This window comes from Tenrec ecaudatus, chromosome 10 (assembly GCF_050624435.1).
Source record: "Tenrec ecaudatus isolate mTenEca1 chromosome 10, mTenEca1.hap1, whole genome shotgun sequence".
Taxonomy (NCBI): Eukaryota; Metazoa; Chordata; class Mammalia; order Afrosoricida; family Tenrecidae; genus Tenrec; species Tenrec ecaudatus.
Genome location: NC_134539.1, coordinates 153,203,159 through 153,225,903, shown reverse-complemented (window position 1 = coordinate 153,225,903; position 22,745 = coordinate 153,203,159). Strand labels below are relative to the sequence as shown.

General features: G+C 60.5%; 3 protein-coding genes across 7 annotated transcripts; 2 read left to right on the top strand and 1 right to left on the bottom strand.

Annotated features, from left to right (window-relative positions):
• The first annotated feature begins 242 nt into the window (after nucleotides 1-242).
• On the top strand, nucleotides 243-4,678 carry MIF4GD (MIF4G domain containing). Of its 5 annotated transcripts, XM_075562206.1 has the most exons (6): nucleotides 243-376; nucleotides 1,076-1,206; nucleotides 2,908-3,017; nucleotides 3,173-3,328; nucleotides 3,431-3,523; nucleotides 3,922-4,678. In XM_075562206.1, exons 2-6 carry the CDS (start codon nucleotides 1,119-1,121, stop codon nucleotides 4,147-4,149), a joined length of 675 nt encoding a protein of 224 aa, XP_075418321.1. In that variant the 5' UTR covers nucleotides 243-376; nucleotides 1,076-1,118; the 3' UTR covers nucleotides 4,150-4,678. The 5 variants fall into 5 exon arrangements, with proteins under 5 accessions (XP_075418321.1, XP_075418322.1, XP_075418317.1 ...); XM_075562207.1 differs by lacking the exon at nucleotides 3,173-3,328; XM_075562202.1 differs by having other exon boundaries at nucleotides 3,173-3,523.
• Nucleotides 4,539-7,946, bottom strand: MRPS7 (mitochondrial ribosomal protein S7). Its single transcript, XM_075562208.1, has 5 exons — nucleotides 7,668-7,946; nucleotides 6,974-7,165; nucleotides 6,797-6,860; nucleotides 5,959-6,126; nucleotides 4,539-5,134 (listed from the first exon to the last, which is right to left on the bottom strand). Exons 1-5 carry the CDS (start codon nucleotides 7,748-7,750, stop codon nucleotides 4,913-4,915), a joined length of 729 nt encoding a protein of 242 aa, XP_075418323.1. The 5' UTR covers nucleotides 7,751-7,946; the 3' UTR covers nucleotides 4,539-4,912.
• Nucleotides 7,947-7,949: 3 nt separating this feature from the next.
• Nucleotides 7,950-22,732, top strand: GGA3 (golgi associated, gamma adaptin ear containing, ARF binding protein 3). Its single transcript, XM_075562200.1, has 17 exons — nucleotides 7,950-8,089; nucleotides 15,070-15,154; nucleotides 15,238-15,313; nucleotides 16,406-16,504; nucleotides 17,103-17,226; nucleotides 17,451-17,554; nucleotides 17,726-17,806; nucleotides 18,044-18,181; nucleotides 18,500-18,581; nucleotides 19,206-19,322; nucleotides 19,608-19,835; nucleotides 20,024-20,094; nucleotides 20,179-20,450; nucleotides 20,559-20,752; nucleotides 20,854-21,023; nucleotides 21,108-21,218; nucleotides 21,336-22,732. The coding sequence occupies exons 1-17, from the start codon at nucleotides 8,050-8,052 to the stop codon at nucleotides 21,444-21,446; spliced, it is 2,103 nt and encodes a 700-aa protein (XP_075418315.1). The 5' UTR covers nucleotides 7,950-8,049; the 3' UTR covers nucleotides 21,447-22,732.
• Nucleotides 22,733-22,745: the final 13 nt, after the last annotated feature.

Here is a 22,745-nt window from a genome sequence, read left to right as displayed (position 1 = left end):
TGGTTGGAAGCCTAGTTTACCAGGATCTTTGCCCTTGCGAGCAGGCGAGGGAGTGGGTGATGCGGCGGCTGCCCCTCCCGCCCGCGAGGCCACGCCCCCGCAGGCTCCCCCGGCGCCGTGCGGACGGCCCACTCCCTCCCCGACCCTGTCACCCGAGCCCCCGTTAAGCCCCAGGCTTTCAGGCGGGCCGGGGGCCGGGGGTTCCGGCAGGGGGCGCCCGAGAGCCGGCCTCCGCCCCGCCCCGCGGGCCGCGCTAGGACTCGGCCTCAGTGGCGGCCAGGCGCGCCGGCCATACCAGCTGTGCTGCGGACGCGGGCGCGCGCGCCATGCCCGCCGAGCGGCTTCTGGGCGCGCGGGCGCGGCGCGGCGCCGGCAGGTGGGTCCCGGCGCCGGCGGCGCCGAGGAGAGCACTCAAGGCTTGGGGAGCCTGCCGCCGTCCGGAGCCCCGTCTTCTGACCGGAGGGGAGGGAGGCCCCAAGCCCGAAGGGGGACCCCAGCGGGCCTGCCCTCTCGGGGGACACATCACCTCGCCCCGATCCTTCAGGGAGGGGCCCAGGAGTTCGGAGTCTTGGGTGGGTAGGGACGGGTTTCCGCCACTCGGGAGGCCAGTTTAACCAGTCCGGGTCCTGGGAGACGCTGGCGCGGCGCGATTGGCGGACCGAGGGCTGACCCTGAAGCCGGCGGAAGCGGCGTGGGGAGGCGGTTCGGAGCCCTGAAGGGACAGAGGGCCCCAAGCTGCCACCCTCAGCCCTGCTTGCCAGGAACCGGCCTGTGCCGGCAGCTTCCAGGCCGGTTTACCTAAGGCCAGGCTGTCCAGAGGTGGGCAAGTCTCCAGTACCCACTAACCACCCCCAGCTGGGCGCCTGCCTCAGCCCAACGGGCTGTATCATGGCTTTCAACCAGTGTCATCCCAGACGCCTGGGCTTCCCTTAGGCGACGAGCAGGTGCCTGGTTACTGTCCTCTTGCCAAGCTTGCTGGGCTCCCAGCCAGCCTCTGAAATGCACTGCTGGCCCAGGAGCCTCTGGCCAGCCCCACCTGCACCCCTGAGGCTGGTCCCCCCTCGCTTCTCCCCAGGTGCTGCCAGTAACCCCATCCCAGTGAAGAGCTCCTGGGCCAGATGGTCATGGGGGAGCCCAGTAGAGAGGAGTATAAAATCCAGTCTTTTGATGCAGAGACTCAGCAGCTACTGAAGACAGCACTCAAAGGTGAGCGTGGGCACCCTCCCTGAGCGAGCCGGGTCAGGAGCCGCAGAGAAGGGAGCAGGTCCCCGGGGTCCAGAGAGCCTGAGCCTCAGGATGGGAGTCAGTCCGAGGCTGCAGCCTGTGGGCCACCCTTCATAGGCGTCAGCACTGTGACACTTGAACAGCTCCCGGCCTGCAGCTATCTGGGCGTCTGCAAAGTCCTTTCTGGAGCTCTGGTGGTGTAGTGGCTACACGTGGGGCTGTAATCTACAAGGTCCACAGTTCACAACCAGCAAGTTGGTCTTGGAAACTCACGGGCAGTTCTACCCAGCTCTGAAGGGTCACTGAGTCCCCTGCGATTCAACGGCAGTGAGTTGTGCAAAACCCTTTTTAGAAAGGACTTGTGGAGGGAGAGGGGAATGGGGTGCAGAGGAGACCTAGTTCTTGCCCTTTAAGGACCTACATTTGCAGCTCTCTGGAAAGTGCATCGCTGTCCAGCGGCTTTTTTGCTTGGCAGAGGGTAGAGTTCAGTACCCGAGAGACTCAGCTGGCGTTGGAACGTGCCGGCAGGGGAGGCGCTGCCCGCTGCTTCTCCTGGAGGTTGTGTGTCATCCCAGGTCACACACCCCCCACCCGAAACTGCTCACCACCCCCCCAAAAACGCTGTTGAAGACATTCTCTCCGATGCCCACTCAGCGGCGTGGAGCTCCCCTCAGCCGTCAGGGCCATCCAGTTGGTTCTCATTCGTCGCAACGCCCCTCCCCCATCAGAACAAAAACGTCATGTCCTGCGCTGTCCTCTCAGGTGCCCTGCATGCCCGCTGTTGCAGTCCCATGTCTGTCCATCTTGGGGAGGGCCTTCCCCTTTCTCACAGCGTCTTACCAAGTGCGATGCCTTTTCCAAGGACTGGTTTTCCCTGTTAGCACGCCCAAGGTATGTGAGGCGAATCTCGCCATCCTCACCTCCAAGAGGCCTTCTGAATGGACTTCTTCCAACACAGATTTGTGACCCGTTTGTTCTTCTGGGAATACACACTTTGGTCAGGACTCTTCACCAACACCATCATGGAAATGTGGCTCTCACGCCCTGTCCATCGCACACGAGGTGCCTGAAACCAGCGCAGGGTTTGGGTCAAGCGCCCCTCAGTCAAGGTGACATCTTTCCCAACCTTCATCTCAAAACCCCACCGAAAGGTTCCGCCGTGTGTGCCTGCTGGAATTGGAAACACCAGTGGCATACCACCTTCCAGCCCGACAGTGTTGGCACCCAGATGGAAAGCCTGCCCCCCCAGAACACAAGTCTAGCAAAACCACAGCAGCCTCGGGCCTCCCTCTGCTTGGCCGGCCAGGAAGGTGTTCACCCATGCTTCTCGATCGGCCCCTCTGCGTGGTGTTGAGTTCAGTGTCAACAGACACAAGCGGTCCCCACTGGTAGCGTATTCACATTCCAATGACCTGCCCCTCTCCCTTTGTGCATCAGTGGTGCACACTGAGGACCATGTCTTGGTGTGAACTGTGGTTACCAACCTCCAACGACCTAGATGGATCTTGACGATAGCATGAAAAAAGGAAAAATTTGACTTACATCCAAACCGCTTTTTCCTAAGGGTGTCATGGGTGCACCCTCTCTTCAGCTTGGCACGCAGTTTCTTTAGAAGCACGGGGAAATGAAGCGGGCTCAATAGCACCCAACCGCGGGAGCCCACACTCCTCCCTCTGCCCTCAGATCCGGGCGCTGTGGACCTGGAGAAGGTGGCCAATGTGATCGTGGACCACTCCCTGCAGGACGGTGTCTTCAGCAAGGAGGCGGGACGCATGTGTTACGCCATCATCCAGGTGTGCGCATGGAGGGGAGGCGGGGAGGAGCACCAGCAGCACACAAACAAGAGGATCTTCCAGGGAAGGGGAAGAAGGGGACAGGCGGGTATCAGTTGTGAGTATTGGGGTAGGAGGGCACAGTGTCCTGCCACTCCAGCCCCTCTGGCTCTTAGGCGGAGAGCAAGCAAGCTGGCCAGAGCCTCTTCCGCCGGGGACTCCTCAACCGGCTGCAGCTGGAGTACCAGGCCCGCGAGCAGCTGCGCGCCCGCTCCCTGCAGGGCTGGGTCTGCTACGTCACCTTCATCTGCAACATCTTTGACTACCTGAGGGTGGGTGAGGCCCCAGCAGCCACCTGGGTGGCAGACAGCCTATGTCCTGAGGACCAGGAGGCCTGCTCCCGACTTTCAGCTTTGCTCTGGCCCTTCCCTCAGGTGAACAATATGCCCATGATGGCCCTAGTGAACCCCGTCTACGACTGCCTCTTCCGGCTGGCCCAGCCTGACAGCCTGAGCAAGGAGGAGGAGGTGGGTGGCCTGTGGAGGTGTGGGCAGTCTGGTTCAAATCGGGAGCTAGCCTTCAGGGGGCGGGGGGCGGGGTTTGAGGGTTCCACTTCCTGGAACAGGAGCCTGGTGGGAGTGTTTACACTGTCACAGTACCAGCTGTGACATTTAGAGCCCCAACACAAATGGCTCAGGGACTTCCCAGAAGGAAAGCTGACCTGTAGAAGGCACGGTGGGACTGTGGCCAGCTGTGGGGGCAGTTGGCCCGGGAACCAAATCAGGGCCAGGCAGTGGGGGGGAGGCAGTTACACATTTTGTCTGGATGCGAGTGGAGGGCAGCATCCCCTGGGTGGCATGAGGGTGGGGCCATGGGGCGTGAAGGGTGCCACCCTTGGCTGCCTGTGTGACACTCGGCCCTGCAGGTGGACTGCCTGGTGCTGCAGCTGCACCGGGTTGGGGAGCAGCTGGAGAAGATGAATGGGCAGCGCATGGACGAGCTCTTTGTTCTTATCCGGGATGGCTTCCTGCTACCTACTGGCCTCAGCTCCCTGGCCCAGCTGCTGCTGCTGGAGATCATCGAGTTCCGAGCAGCCGGCTGGAAGACCACCCCGGCAGCCCAAAACTACTACTACAGCGAGGTGGCCGACTAGGCCTCCTGGGACGAGGCCAGCACCACCACCCTGTCCTCCCCACCACCCGGCCAGGCTGTGACGTCTTTGCTCCTGGACTTGCACCACCTCCCCAGGTGCTGCCCACTCATGCCATGGACCTGCCCTGAGCACCCCCGGCCCAAACAGGCCTGGTCCCCTAGGATGGGCCTGCCAGTGATCTCCTGCCCCACCAGAGGCCCCTCGGTCCATTCCCATCACCTTCCACCTGCCGGCAGAGAGGGCACCTCGTAGCCACTGCACCATGCAGTTGTTGGGATGGCAGCTGCGTTGGGGCCTATTTCTCCATCTGTAAAGCAGGCGTCTGTGACCACTGGTGCGACACTTTGGAACGACAAGGGCAGAGATCAGAGCACAAGTCACACCAGAAATGGATTTTGCACATTTTATCTGGAGGCCACCTTGGAAACCAGCCCCTTTTCTTCTGTCGGTTTCAATGAATGGTGGCACTGCAGCTCGTGCAGCATTTGTTCAGAATGAAGTTTTTCTAATAAACCTTTTCTGAAACTACTCCTGCTTCCCTTTCTACCAGCCAAAGGCCGGCCCCGAGAGCCTCAGACGAAACCCCCAAGTCAACATGTTCCCCCTTTGTACGGAGATGAGCCACGAGGGGCAAGTTCTAGCGCCTCCCACCAAGAACGAAGCAGGCACACAAGTACTGGCAAGGCCTGGCCTTCCTTACAAAGAAGCTGCGCCTTTAACCTGCGGGGACTTTACAACGACCCAGAGCAGCTTCGACCGCCCTCTACCACCAGCGGTAGTGGGCCAGCGCGCGGTTGGCCTCGGCCATCTTGTGCATATTTTGTTTCTTCTTGATCACCGGGCCCTGGTTGTGGAACGCCAACAGCAGCTCCTGTGACAGTTTCTCCGGCATCAGCGTCCGCCGATGCTTATTCTCCCGGCACTCGGTGATCATCCACTTCATGGCCAGGAAACGGCGGCGCCGGTCGGTTAGGGGCACAGGGACCTGGGTGAGAGAGGACACTGGGAAGCTGGACCTGACAGGACAGACAGACCTCCTGCTTCCCTGAGCTGTGGGAACAGCCACGGGCTCCTCTAACTGAGCTGCCTCTAGGCTGGGGTGACCTCAGTGTGGCAGACACAAGAGGCACCCACTCAGCAAACGCTCCTTGGCCCCCGGAGTGGGAGCTTGGCCACAATGCCACCATCACCAAGTGGGAAACTCCTCTTACTGGGGTGACTGCTCTACTCCCCTGAAGAGCCACAGCCTCGGGGGCCCACAGGGACCGCGGATCCCTGTGAGGGTCAGAATGGACGTGGTGGCAGTGCCTCGGGGCACCGCAAGACACAGGTGCTTCCGAAGAAGACACTCCATCCAAGACCTGTTGGCCAGGCCTCCACTCGGGCCCAGTACCATGCCAGACACAGAATGCAGGCTTGGAGGAAGTCCCTACCTGAATGGATGGGACACTGAGAGGAGAGAAGGGAAGACAAGGAAACCTGCAACAAGAACCCCATCACAACTAAATCCTGGGACAGGGACGACTAGCTCTGAATGGACCAAGCGCCACCTCTGCCAGACACTGGCGTTTACACAGATGGAGTGTCTCCATGGCCCTTTGACTCGAAATGCTGACAGTTTCAGGCAGCAAAGCGTGGGGATGGAGCAGGCCACCTGGCTGGTCTTCTCTCCCTTCCCTTCCCGGCTCTTGCATGGGACACACAGTCCTTGTTCCCTACGGAGTTGTCCATCCTGGCCCAACGCGGGGGGCCCTTCCACCCCAGGGCCCCTCCCCTTCATTTACACGGGAACCCTCTCCCTCCACGCACCTGGTAGAAGTGGCCACCCTTGAGGATGGGGACCAGCCCGATCACAGGCTCGCAGTTTTTCAGAGCCTGGTGGAAGATGGTGTAGGGGTTGCGCTCGACGGCTGCCTGCTCCTCTGCCGAGGCGGCGTGGTACTTCTCAAACTGCTTCCTTTTCACAGCCTCCAGGGTCTGCAGGGAGAAGAGGGTGTGAGAGGCTGCCCCAGGCTGCCTACAGGGGCCAGCTTATGCCTTGCCCTTCTCTCCCCTCGGCCCGTTTCTAATGGCCATGCAGCCTCCCCCTTAGCCTATGCCAGGCACCAGCTCCTTAGTGCCTCCCTAGTGCCAGGCTGGAATGGACTGAAAGGGTGGGTGGAGTTTTGTGATGCGTGGGGCAAGGGCGGCGGTTGACTCTACCAGACTGGAAGCTCCCACCTCACACACATCTGGTTGCAGCTAGGTGCCCTGGCGTGGGTGCTGACTCACAGCCACCCAGTGTGCAGCAGAACAGAACCACGGCCCGTTTCTGTGCCATCCTCTCCTGTGGTGATGGCCTCTGCTGAGCGCCGTCCCGCTACTATCCAGAAGGTTGTCACGGCCAAAGCACTAAGCACCAGCTGACCAGGCCCCCCTCCTCCCTAGTCTGCTGAGACCTGCTCACCACGGGTGACCCTGGCAGTACTAGAAACAGCAGCATCAGTGACACACAAGCCTCTGCTTTATGACATGTTACACATGCTTACAGAGAAGCTAACTTTTAAGGTGCAGGTATGAATCTATTCTCTTGCAAGGTAAAATGACAGCCGCAAACAGCTCTAGCTAGGTAAGGGGGAGGGGGGGCAAAAGAGGCCAGGGCGCTTACCTGCTCCATGAGCTGCCTGGCCAGCACTTTGTTTCCTCCCTTCATCATCATGTTGGTGAATTTACTTCCGGAAGAAAAGGATTATGTTTAGTTCCCTAAGGTGGTCTCACAGACCCCCTCCCTGGGGCAAAAAATGGTAGTCTGCAAGAAGACGAACGCTGTTAGTGTTCCACTAACCTGATCACTGGGTCTTCAAACACGGAGCCCGTCTTGGTGGCTGGGGCCGCTTTGATGAACTGAGTCTTCCGGAGATCCTGCTCATACCGCTCTTCTTCGGTCAGCTCGGCCGCGGGCTTTCGGAAATACTCCTTGTCGGTCTGGGGATCCTGGTATTCGGGGCCGTAGCGGCTCCACCTGACCGGGGTTAGCCTGGGGACAGCGGGGAGCTGGGTCAGAGCTGACTCAACAATATGGGCTTGTTGGCCGACCTGCCAACGAGGGCGTCGGGGAGGCCGCTAGACCTGACCCGCAGTTAATCCTGGCTCGCATCCCGAGGTGGGAGGGCCTCCCCGCACACAGGCCGGCGTTTTCTTCGTTGTCACGTCCCTATGGTAGGGCAGGCTCAGGCGAGGCTTCCCGCCTATGCAACTCTCCGCACGTCCCAGCACGGGAGAACGCGGCTCCGCGCTCTTTCCGCCCCGAGGGAGATACCCAGGGCAGCCCGACCCCTCGAGCGGGCGCAGCCTCCAGGCCTTGAGCACTGGCTCAAGGTCAAGGAGCTACCCAAAAGGCTGGACCAGGTTGCTGGCCGACCCCTCCGGGCACTGCTCTCGCCTGGGCGCCACGCGGCCTGTCTCTGGCCCCCTTCCTTTCCCACGGGCCCCTCCGCCAGGGCCCAAGCGGCGGTCCCAGCTGTCAAGTAACCGCTCACCCTGGAAGCCGCGGGACCCCGCTCCGTGCGCTCAGGGCCAGGCCCGACCACCCTCGCACGGCAGTCAGCACGGGGGCAGCCATGTTGGCTGGGCGCGCGGGCTGCCCTCGGCGCGCCTGAGCGAGTGAAGAGCGACGGAGGGGGAAGACGCCCCAGGGTCCTAAGTCTGTATCTCCCCGAATTACAGGACGCCCAAGCCCGGGCGTGGGCTCCTCCCGCTCCGAGGCCCCCCGGAGACGGCAAAGGCAGCGCAGGCGCGTCCCGGGGAGCCCGCGCCCGCGGCTCGCAGGCCCCCGCCGGCCACGCCCCGCGCCGGCTCTCGCAGGATCTCGCGGGCTCTCGCGAGGCTGCGGGCCGCGGGGCCGGCCCGGGCGGCGGCAATATGGCGGAGGCCGAAGGGGAGAGCCTGGAGTCCTGGCTGAGTGAGTAGCCGCGGCCGCTTCGACCAGCACCCCTCGCTGCCGAGCCTCCCCGCTCGGGACCCCGCGCCTCCCCCGGGCTCCGCGGTGGCGCCGTCGGGCAGCCCGCGCCTGGGCTCGCCCCTGCCGGGCGCGCTCGGCGATCACACCCCTTCCCCAGCCGGGCCCCCGCCCGCACCCGCACCCTCGCCCTCGCCCTCGCCGCGGCGCGTCCTCCGGCTGCTGTCCGGGCCTCGCCCGCTCGGGCAACGCCACGGCGGGGCTCCCCGGGCTGAGCTGCGCCGGCGCCTTGGGAAGGACGGCTGGGGGGCTGCGCCGGGCTGCGGCTCCGAGAGCCTGGCGCCGCGTCCCTGACGGAGGAAAAGGCTCCCGACTGTGCCCACACTCCGGGAAGGACGGCTGCCGCTGCCCGTGTTGGCACGCCTGGCAGCTTCCGAATCGGGACTGGGTAGGGGAGGAAAAGTGACCTTCGCGCAGGCAGAGTGACGGGAGAGCGATTTCCCGAGAGGAGCGGGATATATGGTGCCGGAGCCTGGGGGGCAGAGCCCTGCCTTTCCTCCTGCAGGGGCCCAAGCAGGGTGAACGCTGTGTCCTTGTCCGCCCCCCATTCTTGCGCATCCTGAGGAGTCCTCAGGACTGAGTAAACTGCGCACAAATTGGGGGGCAGAGTCAGGCGCTGTACCTGGAGCTTGCTGTGAAGGGAATGTGGGTTAACCTTGCGGATGGGGCTTTGAGGAAGGCTGGATGAGAGCCCTTCGCTGCGGAGGAGCTTCCCCGGAGGCTTGGGCACCGCGGAGTCAGAAGCCGGACGGGCTGTTAGGAGAGAGGTCAGATGCTTAGCTACCTCGCCTTGTGCTCTGGCTCTTCTCTTTGCCCCAATGACCAGACCTTTTCTACACGAGAGCCCCCCACCCTCTTCAGGAGGGTGAGTGCCTGCGGGGTGGGGGAGGGGTGTGCATCCTCCCAGGAGGCAGAAAATACCAAATTCCCCCCTTTTTTTTGGGGGGGTAGTCCACAGCTGCAGGCAGGTCTTTGCATACTGTTCTCCAAGGACCTCACATGGCTCTGCAGACACCCGTCAGCAGCATCCCGGGAAGTAGGCTCCACTGCCTCTGTTCACAGCAGGAGGACGCCTGCCTCCAATCAGGCAGCCTGCCCGGAACCAGCCGGCTGGCTTACCCACAGCAGAATTGAGTCCAGCCACAGACGTTGCTGGGGAGAGCCGGCTCACATCGGTTGACCACATGAGTTTTCAGAGGCTCTCTGGTGGTGCGGTAGCACTAGGCTACCGACTGCACTCTGGGTGGTTCACACACACCCGTGGCTCTGAGGGAAAGGTGTGGTGCCTTCAGAATGAACCAATGAAAGGCTGTGAGGCAGCTCTTCTCTGTCCTACAGGGTGACTGAGTCAGGAATTAACTTGGCGGCCCTGAGACTGAGTTTGCTAGACTAGGATTGTGTAGAGCCCACCGTGTATAATTTTCCCAGAGCGTGAGGCCCCCTCCTGGGGATGCATCTATATTGTTAACATTGTACGTACTTTTGGCAGTCGACACACCCAAACATGGCCATTCATGGCTCCTACATAAGTCGGTCAATGACACTGGTTACCGCTGTCACAGTGTACCACCCTTCTCGCTAAGTCTCCCTGGACTCTGTACCACGGTCAATATGAAAACAGGTGCGCAGCCCCTTAAAGTTCTCATGGACGCCGCAGACCACTGCCGTCCGAATGAGCTCATATGGGCCTTACTTGAGTTCCGCATTCCTTTTCTTTATATTTTGGGCTAACTAATGGTTGCTTAGTTTAAGGAACCTTGGTGTAGTGGTTATGTGTTGGGCTGCAAGTACAAGGTCGGCAGTTTGAAACCACCAGCCGCTCCTTAAGAAAAAGGGATTTTTTTAACCCTTTCCTTAGACGGCCCTTACAAATCTTATAACAATCCATCATTCAATACTATCAAGCACACTTGTACATATGTTGTCATCAACATTTCCAAAACTATTTCTTTCTACTCAAGCCCTTGGTATCAGCACCTCTTTTTCCCCACCCTCCCCACCTTGTGAATCCTTGATCATTTATATATTAATAGTTGGTGAGGAAAGGGATATCTACTCCCATCCAAAGTTAATCTCGGAACCCCACGGGGCAGTTCTACCCTGTCCTGTAGCGGTGCTGTGACTCAGCCTCGACTTGACGGCAGTGAGTTTGGTTGGGGCTGGTTGATTAGTTTAGCCGTGGCTTCTGGAGACAGTGTAAGTTCCAGGTTTAAAGATGGTTCCTGGGCCTTAGATTTGGGGGCTTGCAATATATTTGGAAGTCAGAGTGGACCAAACCTGCTTTTGAGGAGTGGAGAGATGCCAAGGGCGAATGAGCTGGCTCTGTGGAGACGGGCTCAGTCTGGCCACTACCCTTTCCAGTTACAGAGATGCCTTCTGGGAAGTGTGCAGATGCCTTCCACGTTTGCTCTCTGGTCACCTGTGTGCTCTTTTACCTTCAGGCTGTGCACGGGACCAGATGGACAAACCCTTGTTGGCATTCCCCATCTTGGTCTCAGTCCTTGTCACCCCTGGGTTTATTGGGGTCACTGCAGAGGCCTCCTTTGGACTCACTCCTCTGCTCCTCAGCTCATTCCACATCTTCCCAGACAAGTCTAAAAACTGCTGCCAACTTGGCTCCTGGTGCCACCACTGCCACTTGGCCCTGGGTCATGCCCTGCCTGCTCCCCCGTGGCTTCTTGGTTCTCGTCCCTTCCTGGTGAACACCTTCCTGGTGTTCTTGACCCACCAAGACACGTGGCTCCTTACCTGAGGAGCCCCACGCCTCATTGTTTAACCAAGTGCCTTAAGTCCTCCCAGGCTCTCCTTGCCGGGAGCCGTCCCATGGTGACTCCAGCTTCCTCTCAAGTGCTGAGTTACCACACTTGGGCAGCAAGCACTGTAGTGGAGCAGTGGGTTAAGCATGGGCTGCTAACTGTGAGGTTGGTATTTTAGGCTCACCACCGGCTTGCAGCCCTAAGGAGGCCTTCTCCTCTGTTGGGTAGGGTTACCGGGAGTTCAAATCGACACGGGTTTTAGGTTTTTTTGGTTTTGATTATGAGGTGTCCTGAGACCAGAAATTCACCTTCAAGAGGTCTCTCCCTTGAGTGTGGGGGTGGAGAAGGCATTCTGACAGAACAAGGTAAAGGCACAAGGCAGTCACCTGCTTGCCCCAATGCAGGCAGCTTCTTGGGGAACCAGGGACATAATCCGTGACTCTCCCTCCTTGGTCCAGGAGGAGAGGACACTAGAGCTGAAATAGTGAACATTGGCTAAGACACCGCCCTGGAGTGGTGTGGAGCGAGGAAGAAGTTTGGCACCTGCAGGCGGTGTGTTCCCGTGGGGCACTGGGGGAGGGAAAGCTGCGATGGGAAGACCACATTTTAGGGAGGCTGGATCTGGTCTGCAAAGCTTCCCTTTCTCTAAACAAACCAAGCCCAACTTATTGTCATTGAGTCAATGCCGACTCATAACGACCCTACAGAACAGGGTAGAGCTGCCCCTTGTGGGTTTCTGAGACTCACATTAGGAGTAGAAAGCCTGGTCTTTCCTGAGAATCAGGGAGTGGTTTTGAACTGCTGACCTTGTGGTTAGCATCCTAGCACATAACTGCACCACCGCCAGGGCTCCTTTGCATCCCCACAGGTAGCAGCTATTCCCGCTCCCCCAGAGGGGTTTTAATAGAAATGGCGCAGGGCCTCCATCTCACCTGAGAGCACAGTTGGAGGCTGGCCCCTGAGGTGGCGGCTTTGCCAGTTCTGCCCACGGCGCTCCCTCCCACAGCACTCTTCCTTCTCTGCTCAGTTATTGGTTGCAGTGGCTTGCACACACCTCACTAACCCTCTTCACGTTTCTGAGGAGTTCAGGGAAGGGAACAGAAACCAGACCCCTCCCCCACCCATGGGCCCCCCATGGATTAGGATAGGGCTGCCTGCATCTGCTGCCTTTCCAGTCCAAAGAATGCACTCCACTTCCGCCTCTTCCCACTTCTGTCTTGGGATGGCTCGTGTTAAGCCCAGTGCAGTGACAAAGCCAGGTACCAATCAATCCCCTGGGTACAGTTTCAGACACTAATCCTGCTCCGCAGCAGTGCTGTGCACCTAGTTTGCATTGGTAGTAAACTGACCAATACCCTTGGTGGGTCACAAACACCTGTTTCACATAGTCCCACTCAGCTGGCAGAAGACCAGGGCAGACAAGGCCATAGCAACCCGACCCATCTGTCATATAGCCTGGATTGGAACAGAGTTCTAGAAGCAGGTGGGCAGTCAGGAAGTTGGGTCACCTTTGGACAAGCAAGGAAAGGGGCCACGGGCAGAGGGTGTGCAGCTTCTGGGAAGGCAGGGTCATGGAACTGAGGAAAATGGGTGGGGGGAGAGAGGAGGAGCCAGGGGTGGAGTTTCAAACCTGGATGCCAGGCGAAGGGCCAAAGGGTGCTCTTGAATAGCAGTCCACGGTCCCACTGAGAGAGACAGGGAAGCCTGAAGTGGCGTGGTGGCTTTTAGACGTGGTTCTGTGCCGAGCTAGCAGCTAGGAGTTGCATGCTGTCTGGCTTGTGGACCGGGAGGTTGTGGCACCTCAGGGAGGGGAACTGTGTGGTGGCCTTTTCTAGTCTCCCAGAGCCACACGGCAGGGCTTGAGGTTCTCAGGGCACTGAGCAAAGGCTGGGAGGCGCCCGAGACTCCCTTTTTGATTCAAGCCCTCGTGCTGGGGGTTGTGGATTGCACCTTCTCTGGCCCACGTTCCGCTGTTTCTAAGTCATTGGCCACGTAGATGGTGTGTCTCCGGGATGTCAGGGCGATGGCAGCATGGGGTGCAGGCGCTGTGACTTGACTTGAGAAGGTTCTTCGGAGTCAGAGCCCAGGCGCTGCTGGCCCCAGGGTGCACTGGGAAGTTGATGGAGTTGGGGAGGCAGGGTGGGGGTGGTCACCCAGAACTGTCCCTAGGGGTCTGGAGAACTGGGAAGGGGCTGCCCAACCCCAGAAGCAGAGCTCTCGGTGCCCACGTATTCTGAAGCCAGAAGGGAGGGGATTTGAGAGGAGGTGGGCACACTGACAGATCTGGAGGGGTGTTCTAGGAAGCCGCCAGGCTAGAGGACGCTTGCCAGGCTGTGTGATAAGGACCTAGGTTGGGGGTGGGGGAAACAGTGGGCATGATGGGCTGGCTTCTCTTAGGCCTTGAGGTCTGGGCAGGTCTGAGGGGTCACACCGATGCAGGTAGGCCTGGCTTTGTCTCCTGCTGCCTCTTGTTTTGAGAAGCGTCTCGAATGACAGGGAGTGGTGACCAAGCCAACACCTGATGAGATTTCCGACAACGATGGACGGCAGGGCTCTCGGGGGCTTCTCGGGAGGTGGCCACTCGGCCCTCACAGCAGGCGCTTCTTCGCAAAGGGTCTCCCTGGGCCCAGTTCCTCTCCTCCCCTCAGTCTGACATCCCGAGGGCCTGTCAGTTCTCTTTTCAAGAGCAAGGATGGGCACGCCGCCTGCCCTCCAAATGTGACCAGAAACCGTCCAACTGGTCCCCTCTTGGGCAAAGCCCGAGCCCCATGAGTCTAGCCTGGTGCCCAGTCCACCCAGCCACCATCCTGGCCCTGACGGAGCAGCTGCTGGCTTTTTACAGCTCAGAGCGAGATGCCCAGCTTGGAGCCTGGGAGCCTCCATTAGGGTTTGGTCATCCAGCTGGTGGTGGCCAGTAGGGCTGCTTGTGGACAGGAAGAAGCTAAGAAAGCATCCACTGGGACAATCAGAAACAGAGTGCGGAGCTACCAGCAAGACCCCGCTCTGTGGCCACGCCCTTGCCCCTGGTGGGAGACTGCAGAGAGAGCAGGTGTTTTGAAAGGAGGTGCGTCTTTGTGCTTCCATTTGTCTTCTGAACCTGCAGCCCTAAATTTAGCAGAAAGCTTGGGCGTGCTTTGTGGAAGAGATGGGCTCGAATCTGAATCAGGGCAAGGTGTCGTCAGCTGAGGCCATCTCGCTTAGCGCGGGTTCTGGAGAGGACGGGCAGTGGCTGTGAACATGCAGGGCCTGCGTTCCTGCTCCCCTGAGGACACCCAGACCTTTGTCTTTGGTGGTGGGGATCCCGCCCATCAACACCCGAGGGGCCAGTGTCAGTGATGCAAGACAGGTGCTTCACGCTGTCCCCTCTGAACTGCGGTGTAATCCGCGCTCCGGCATAAGAAAGCTAGACCAAACCCACTCCGTGCACTCGATTCTGACTATCAATCCTCGCTAACTATCGATGTGACAGACAGCCTCATCTTTCTCCCACAGAGCAGTAGGTGGGTTTGAACTACCAACCTTGTGCTTTTCAGTCCAGTGATTACCCGACAGCCCCACCAGTCTAGAGATATCTTTTTTGAAGGTAAAATAAGAATCATACTTTCAAAGACGTCCTGGTGGCACAGTGGTTGCTAACTGGAAGGTTGGTGGTTCGAACCCACCCCACTGCTTCTCTGAAGTACAGCCTAGCATAAAGATGGTGGTGGCCAGGAAAATCCCACCGTTCGTCCCCCTTGGTCACAAAGACGCCCTGTGGGTCAGAACCCACCTGGCTGTCGGCGACCAGCCCAACTGTTTCTGCAGTCTGCATATTCTCATCCAGTCCGACTTCGTTTCTCCAAGAACTGCCTCCTCCTGCCTGCTCGGTTAGGGGTGATGTGACAAGGGTTCAGGTGGCTGCGGGTGGTCTGTCCTTTGACTGCAGTCACCGCATCTCAGTCACTCGCTCTGTCGGGCTCCCTGTGTCTGAGGAGGCTGCCGCTTGCCTTTGGGACTCCCAGAGCCTCACACCTCCCCTCCGTGGGGGAAACTTGAGAGCAAACGTCCTCTCCCTGCCGTGTCTGGATATCGGCTTCCACATAGTGGAGTGTGGAGACGCTTGAGCCGACATGGTTGGGTTTGGGGTTTGCTGCTTGACTACGGTTACCCTCTTTGTTCTCCCCCAAGATAAAGCCACCAACCCTTCCAACCGGCAGGAGGACTGGGAGTACATCATCGGCTTCTGCGACCAGATCAACAAGGAGCTGGAGGGGTGAGCCTGGCTTTCGGGAGCGCCGAGGGGGCCGGGCATGGGTGCCCCGGGCCAGCGCTCACAGGGGCCCCACTTGTCCCCAGGCCACAGATCTCGGTCCGGCTGCTGGCCCACAAGATCCAGTCCCCGCAGGAATGGGAGGCGGTGCAGGCCCTGACGGTAGGTGCTTGCTGTTGGAGACAGGGGCAGTGTTGCCTCCTCTGGCCCAGCCCCTGCACGTGCCCAGCGGGGCTCGGCACTCACGCTCCAGGACAGCAGGATGTGTGCACACACTCGTGGTCACGGACAGTCCCACGCCCTGGTGCCAGGCATGAGGCCTCAGGTGACCAGCATGTGTTCCTGCCGGTGTGACACCCCTGGGCTGGGGCACGAGGCTGAGGTGCTGGGGAGGGTCCCCTACTGGGGAGATAGCCCCACCGGCAGGGGCAGCGTCTCTGCCTTGCCAGTTCTGAGAAGCAGTCAGCCTCATCTCCCCACCCCCGAGCAGCTGGTGCACTGGTCGCGGGGACGGGGATGTGTGAGGTGAGTGTGATGGATGCTGAGACGGGGAAGCGTACTGCTGCTCGGGAAACTGGCGACAGGCTTGCTGGTACACGCTCGGGCCGCAGCTCCAGTGTGTGCTGCGCCCGGGGGAGCCTAGGCTGGACGCCTCCCTGCAGGCCCTGGGCTCCTGGTGGTGGACAGGTTAGAAAGGCCACAGTCCCGACCGACCGTGGGGTGGTACCACTCGAAGGCTGTGTCTGGAGCGCGGTGGCTCTGCAGGGCCCAGGGGCTTCTCCTGGCCCCAGAAGGAAAAGGCATGAAGGGGTCGGGGTGGGATACCAGACCAGCGAGGTGGAAGACAGTGTTGGAATTCAAACAGCAGGCCCAGGAGAAGTGCCCCCCGCCCCTGGGCCCTGGGCTGTCTGTTGTTTTAATGGGAGCTGACCGGTCGGTCTCTCTCCAGCCAACTGAGGGCTTCAAACCACCGAGCACTGAAACCTCATGCCGGGCCACCTGCCAGTGGGGCGTCTCCCTTTATCTCCTGTTCCCCCGCCCCCCAAGAGCCCCAGAGCATGCATCAGAGAGACTTCCTCTCTCAGCCTCAGTTTCCTCACCTGCAAAGCTCGAGAGCAGAACCTTGTAGACCCTGGTCGTGGCCTCCTGACATCTTGTTCAGCTTCCCCCAGCAGAGTTGGGACATAGGGATGCGCCGTGTAGCTGCTCTGTTGGTATCCCTGGCCCGCCCCTGAGCAGCCTGCCCCCTCCCAGGTGCTGGAGGCATGCATGAAGAACTGCGGACGGAGGTTCCACAACGAAGTGGGCAAGTTCCGCTTCCTGAATGAGCTCATCAAAGTCGTCTCTCCCAAGGTCAGTCCCGGGCGACGCCCTCCCTCCATGGCCCCTTCTCAGGACACAGCCAGCATCTCCATCGGCCAGCCGATCCCCGCCCTCCCTGTGCAAGGCCTGGCCCTGGAAAGACTGCCTTTGCCTCCCGCCATGGAGCCCGGTGGGGGGAGGGAGGTCTGCAGCCGGAGGGGCTCCCATGCTCGTAGCAGAAGCCTGCACATAGCTCTGGCTTGTCCCCGTGGGGACCCGGAGCCGGCTTCCCCATCAGGGAGCCGCCGGCTGGTCAGCATCGTGTAGCTCTGGGCGCCCTGGCAGAGGGAGCCCTCGTTCCTGCTCAAGATGTTAAACATGGGCCTGCTTCTGGCAGTTGGGCATGTGCCCTGTGTCGCCACCCCCTCCCCACCTCAGACGGCCTCCCAGCTGGCAGGGGTGCGCCTCAGCAGCCTGCCCCTCCCCCGTCTGTCTTGCATGCACCTACTGGTTTGGGTTTTGAGTGGGCTTCCGGAAGGGCGCTAATTAGCCGTCCTTTAATGCCTATGAGCTGTGAAGAAAGAGCCTTCAGCACCTTCCCGGGCTCCCTGCCACGGGGCCTCCCAGTGCCTGTGCCCTTTCCCCTCAGTACCTGGGGGAGCGGGTCTCGGAGCGAGTGAAGACCAAGGTGATTGAGCTGCTCTTCAGCTGGACGCTGGCCTTGCCCGAGGAGTCCAAGATCAAGGATGCTTACCACATGCTGAAGAGACAAGGTCCGGGCGGCCCCCTCAGCTGTCTAGCCAACCAGCGGGAGGGGCTGCAGGTGGGGGGCGAGTTCAGGCTCCCTCTCTGGGACAAATAACTTTTATCAAAGGGGGGTGGGCTGGATGGGGCTGTCATCCTGTCTCCTCGGCCGGTCCTGCTCGCTGGGCTAATTGCCCAGGTGGGGGTCAAACCAACAGGGGCCGACGTGAGCTCGTGTCCTGTCTCCTTGCAGGCATTGTGCATTCTGACCCCCCGATTCCTGCTGACAGAACCCTCATCCCTTCTCCACCTCCTCGCCCCAAAAACCCTGTATTTGATGATGAAGAGAAGTCCAAGGTACAGGGGTGCCCATGATGGATTTTCTCAGGCTGGGGCAACAGTAGGGGGGGGCTGTGGCCTTGCCCAAGGACTGCTGTTGGCCCAGCCTCTCTGGTCCCCTGAGTATGGTTGGCGGGGGCGGGGAGGGGTGTCCCGCTTCTGCCCACCTTTAATACCCTCCTGTTCCAGCTCTTAGCCAAGCTGCTGAAGAGCAAAAACCCAGATGACCTGCAAGAGGCCAACAAGCTCATCAAGTCCATGGTGAAGGAGGTGCGTGTGCTGGCACAGCGATTTCTTCCCCTTTGCCCCGCCCCCTCGCTGGAGAAGCCGAGTTGATGAAGCCCAATGTGGGGGCCCCACACGGGCTGGGATTGTTTTACTTAAGAGACAGGATGGAATGAACCGTGCCTTCCAAAGGAGCTCTCTTCCGCTGACCTGCAGGCTTCTGGGAGGGTGTAGGAAGGCTGTGGGTGGTGAGCTCTGTCCTTGTTCTCGGCCGTGGCACAGGATGAGGCCCGCATTCAGAAGGTGACCAGGCGGACACACACGTTGGAGGAAGTCAACAACAACGTCAAACTGCTCCACGAGATGTTGCTGCACTACCGCAGAGAGGACTCCTCCGAGGCGGACAAGGAGCTCATGCAGGTGGGCCGCCTCCGCCGAGGCTCTGCGCTCACTGGGGCACATGGACTCACGGGTCTGCCCAGCAGCTAGGCACCCGGGTGTTGGCATCCCTGTTTAGCATGAGAGGTAATTCCTCTGGGTGGAAGGGGTAGAATGTGAGCCTGACTCTGACATGCTCTCAGCGCTCCCTGCTGCCCTCAGGCTCAGGTCTGTGTCAGGCAGTGATGCCCCAGGCACCACGGTGCTCTGTGCTGCAGGGTACAGTGTGGGAGGGGACACTCGGGACGCCCTGCTGTGAAGGGCCTCGGTGGGTCTGCCTTTCACACCAGGCTCTTGCAGGAGCTCTTCGATCGGTGTGAGAACAAGAGGCGGACATTATTCAAGCTGGCCAGCGAGACGGAGGACAACGACAGCAGCCTGGGTGAGGGGCAGGAGCAGTGGCTGGATGACGGACGGCGTGAGTGAGGAAGGGTGTGTGTGGTCATGCAGTGAGCAAGGCGGTCCGTGTGGCCCCCAGCTACTTCCTGGGAGGAAGCCCAGCCAGTCTGCTGCCATAGAGTCTGCTGGTCACCCTTCTGAACTCTTCATCAGAGTCTGTAAAATAATCCTCATCAAAAGGGAGAAGATGTCGGACAAAGACCTTACAGAGCCTGGGAGACCAGGCGAACCCAGCAAAGTATTGCCCTGAGATTGTCTTTGAGCCTCAAACCAGAAATATTCCCTCAAGTCTTCTGAAAACCAGCCTGTAGTTCAGCCAAGAAAGAACAGTGCCTTTGAGCACCGTGCTCGTCCACGCCTGTCTGCGTGGCTCCCTGTGACCGTGGCACCTGGAGAGCTGGACGAGAGCAGGGCAGGGTGCGGGTGGTTAGGGTGGAGGTTTGGCTGAATTGTATGGGTGCAGAGACCGGGACTGTTTGATGTTTTGTGAGTTCTCAGCAACATCAATGCTTTTTTTTCTCAATGTGAATTGGAATTGACTCAGTCATGGGTTTGAGTTTGGTGGAAACAGTCCTGGCCAGGAGTGAGGGTTCTTTCTCGGCTCTAGGGGACATCCTGGAGGCCAGTGACAACCTGTCCCGGGTCATCAACTCTTATAAAGCAATTATCCAAGGGCAGGTCGTTAATGGAGAGATGGCCACCACAGCCCCACCTGTGCCGGAAGGTAAAATGTTTTGGTTTCTCATCTGGGCCACTCAGACCAGCCTCATCATCTTCCTTCTCACCCCAGCCCACGGTACAGGGTGCAGGCTGACCATTGGCAGCTCCCAGGGGCGTCCAAGCCATGTCAAGCCGTCTCCCGGAGGCCGGATGAGGGGGCACTTTCCCTGCTGCCTGCCCCAGCTGGTTGGCCTTGTCCCCTGCAGCGACTGCCCCACCTGGGTCGGGGTGGAGGGTGCCCGCACTGCTCGGCCCAGCCCCTGGAGCACCCTCTCCTGTGTGTGTCCAGGAAACGACAGCCACGGCACGCTCATCGACCTGGCGGAGACGGACCCCCCGAGCAGCTCACCCCCGGCCCCCACTCTCTCTCCACCCTCCTCGGGCATCCCTATCCTCCCGCCGCCCCCACAGACCTCAGGCATGCCACATAGCCGCTCCTCCAGCCAGGCCGAGGCCTCTGGGCCCACCTGTGGCAGCCACGCCCTCTCCCTGCTGGACGAGGAGCTGCTCTGCTTGGGTAAGGCCCCACGGCAGGCTGAGACTCCCTGTGTCTCCCGCCGGGGCGGGCACTTCGGGCCCCAGACTCAGCCCCATCCCGAGTGCACCCGGCTCAGAAGGCCAGCCCATCTCTGAGAGACTGCTGGGCCCCATGAGCCCACGCTGTGCTTTGTGCACGGCCCTGCTCAGTTTCCGTCTCCGTCTCAGGCCTCGCTGACCCAGCGCCCAGTGTGCCACCTAAAAACACCACTGGAAATGGCCAGTGGCACCTATTCCAGGTAGGGGTAACACAGCCCTCCAGTGCATAGGTCCTGGGCTGGCTGCTGGGGGCCTGCGCTCACCCACTGTCTCTACCCCAACAGAATGAGCAGCCAGACCTGGACTTGTTCGGCCCCAGACTGGGCCCTGCTTCCCAAGGCTCTGCAGATGGCCCTCCCTTACAGCCAGCAGCTCTGCAGCCCCCTCCCTTCCCCATGCCAGTCATCCCATCCAGCCTTCCTGCCCAGAGTCCAGGCTCCTTATTCTCCACGGGACTGGCCCCGGCACTGGGCCCAAAGTACCCTGGCTCAGTTCTGGGTGACGGCGCCCCAGCCCCACTGGATGCACCAGACCCACTTCTGGACCAGGCCCAAGTGTAATCATGCACCCAGGGCACGGGCTGGCTACCGGGTGGGCCTGGGCACAGATGTGTGGCCTCCAGTGGGAGAGTGGGCTACCCTCTGATTAGCCTCTGCCCTCCTAGGACTTCAGGCTCCCCCAGCATCTTCCCTGCGGCCACACCCTCCCCGCTCCTCCCCACCGCTGCCTCGGCCAGACCTCTGCTCTCCTTCCCAGCTGGGCCTGGCAGCCCCCTCTTCCAGCCCCAGAGCAGTCCCCCAAAGCTGCCTGAGCTCTCCCTGGCCAGCGTTCATGTCCCCCTGGAGTCCATCAAGCCTAGTAGGTGCTGCAGAGGAGGAGTGGGAGAGGGGTTGGCTCTGTGACACGGAGGAGTGGGGCCGGGGTCCGCTCCCCACGTCCACACACTACCCTCTTGGCAGGCAGTGCCCTCCCTGTGACTGCCTACGATAAGAACGGCTTCCGCATCCTCCTCCACTTCGCCAAGGAGTGCCCGCCCGGGCGACCCGATGTGCTGGTGGTGGTGGTGTCCATGCTGAACACGGCCCCACTGCCCATTAGGAGCATCCTGCTGCAGGCCGCCGTGCCCAAGGTACCACCAGCCGACGCCATCTCAGGGCAGCACCCACGTCCCCACCAAGAGTGTGGCTCAAAGGAACTTCCCCCTCATTTGCAGTCCATGAAGGTGAAGCTGCAGCCGCCCTCGGGCACAGAGCTCTCCCCGTTCAGCCCCATCCAGCCACCGGCAGCCATCACGCAGGTCATGCTGCTGGCCAACCCACTGAAGGTCAGCCCCTGACGCCATGTGGGATGGAAGTGAGGGTGGGGGTGGGAGCAGGGGCCACCCCTCCAGTACACGAGACATGTCCTGTGGTGCCAGGACTCGGGCTCTGCTCTGTGGCAGGAGAAGGTGCGGCTCCGGTACCGGCTGACGTTCGCCCTTGGGGAGCAGCTGAGCACCGAGGTAGGCGAAGTGGATCAGTTCCCGCCCGTGGAGCAGTGGGGCAGCCTATGACCCCGGAGCCTGCTGGCCTCCACACTGCGAAGCCCACAGCTGGCCGTGCCCGAGTTGCCTGCAGCCTGATCTGAAAGGGGGACCAGGCACCTCGCTGCTACTGTCATCTCTCCTTTTGCCCCCAAGAGGACTTGTTTTTACTGACTTGTGTGAGTTAAAGTGACCATAGGCTGTCGGGTGGGAAGTCACCCGACACACACCAACCTCGCCCCAGGCTTGGAGGCTCCCGGCACCTTACTGTCAATCCTAGTTGCTATGGGGGATCTTCAGGGAAACTAGCAGGGCCTCCTCAAGAACCCCGTCTTAGCACCCTGCAAAGAGAGGTTCAGCCTGAGCCGCCTCTGCCCCTTGTCCTGCCCCATGGCCAGCAGGGGAGCAGGACCTTGGAAGGGTCTGTGAGCCTGAGTTGGAGGACGTGCTGGCCTGGAACTGATGCCGGCCTGGCGTGGTGGGTGCTGCTCGCTTGTCCCAGGCTGCCGTCTAGCAGGCGTGGAGCCCAAGCTCCTGGAAGCTGCTGCCTCAGCCTGGGCACAGGCAGCAGGGACCTCGCTTCTCTGGAGGCCCAGTTCGGCTCTCGGAGGAGTGCGTGGCCTGCCCTCAGCCAGGCCGCCCAATTCACTACCTCTTGCTTGGCATGAAAGACCACCCAGCTCACCCCATCTGAGGGGAGGACAGCCCTGTCTGCGCTCCTGGTGGCTTTGGTGCCGCAGCACAGCAGGCAGAGTGCACTAGACTAGTCGCCTTCTCTTAAATCAGCCCCGGCTGGACTCCGACTGCTCAGGGCACTGTCAGCGAGATGAGGGCCAACCCTACTGCCTCAGTCTCAGCCCGCCTGCTACTCGAGGCCCAGGGACTCCAGGCTCAACAAGCCAAGTGGGGAGTGAGCTGCCCACTGACAAGCTAGGGAGGAACAAGTGGCTTCTCTGAGCTCAGCTGGAGCAGCAAGCCAGGCCCTCTCCACCCCGTCCTGGGCATCTTTATCCTAAATCTAGAGGGCCAAGGCCTCCCAGGCAAATCCAAAGGTGAGTCCACTTCCGTGCTGAAGGAGTAAACCCCAGGGCTGTAGACATTCAGATGGAGTGTGTCCCTGTCGGTGGGCAGTGCTGGACAGACCGAGGTTCTGCCGGCCTTGTCGTGCTGCATGTGAAATAAACTGTGTCCCCCTCTGTGCACTCCTGCTGCAGGCACCCCACACCCCCTCCCTGCGGGGAGGGCCAGGGCTACATAGGGTTCCCAGTGGGAAGGTGTGGGGCTGTGCTGGAGTTGCAGGAGTGTTTTTGATAAAACCGTTTCCTGAAT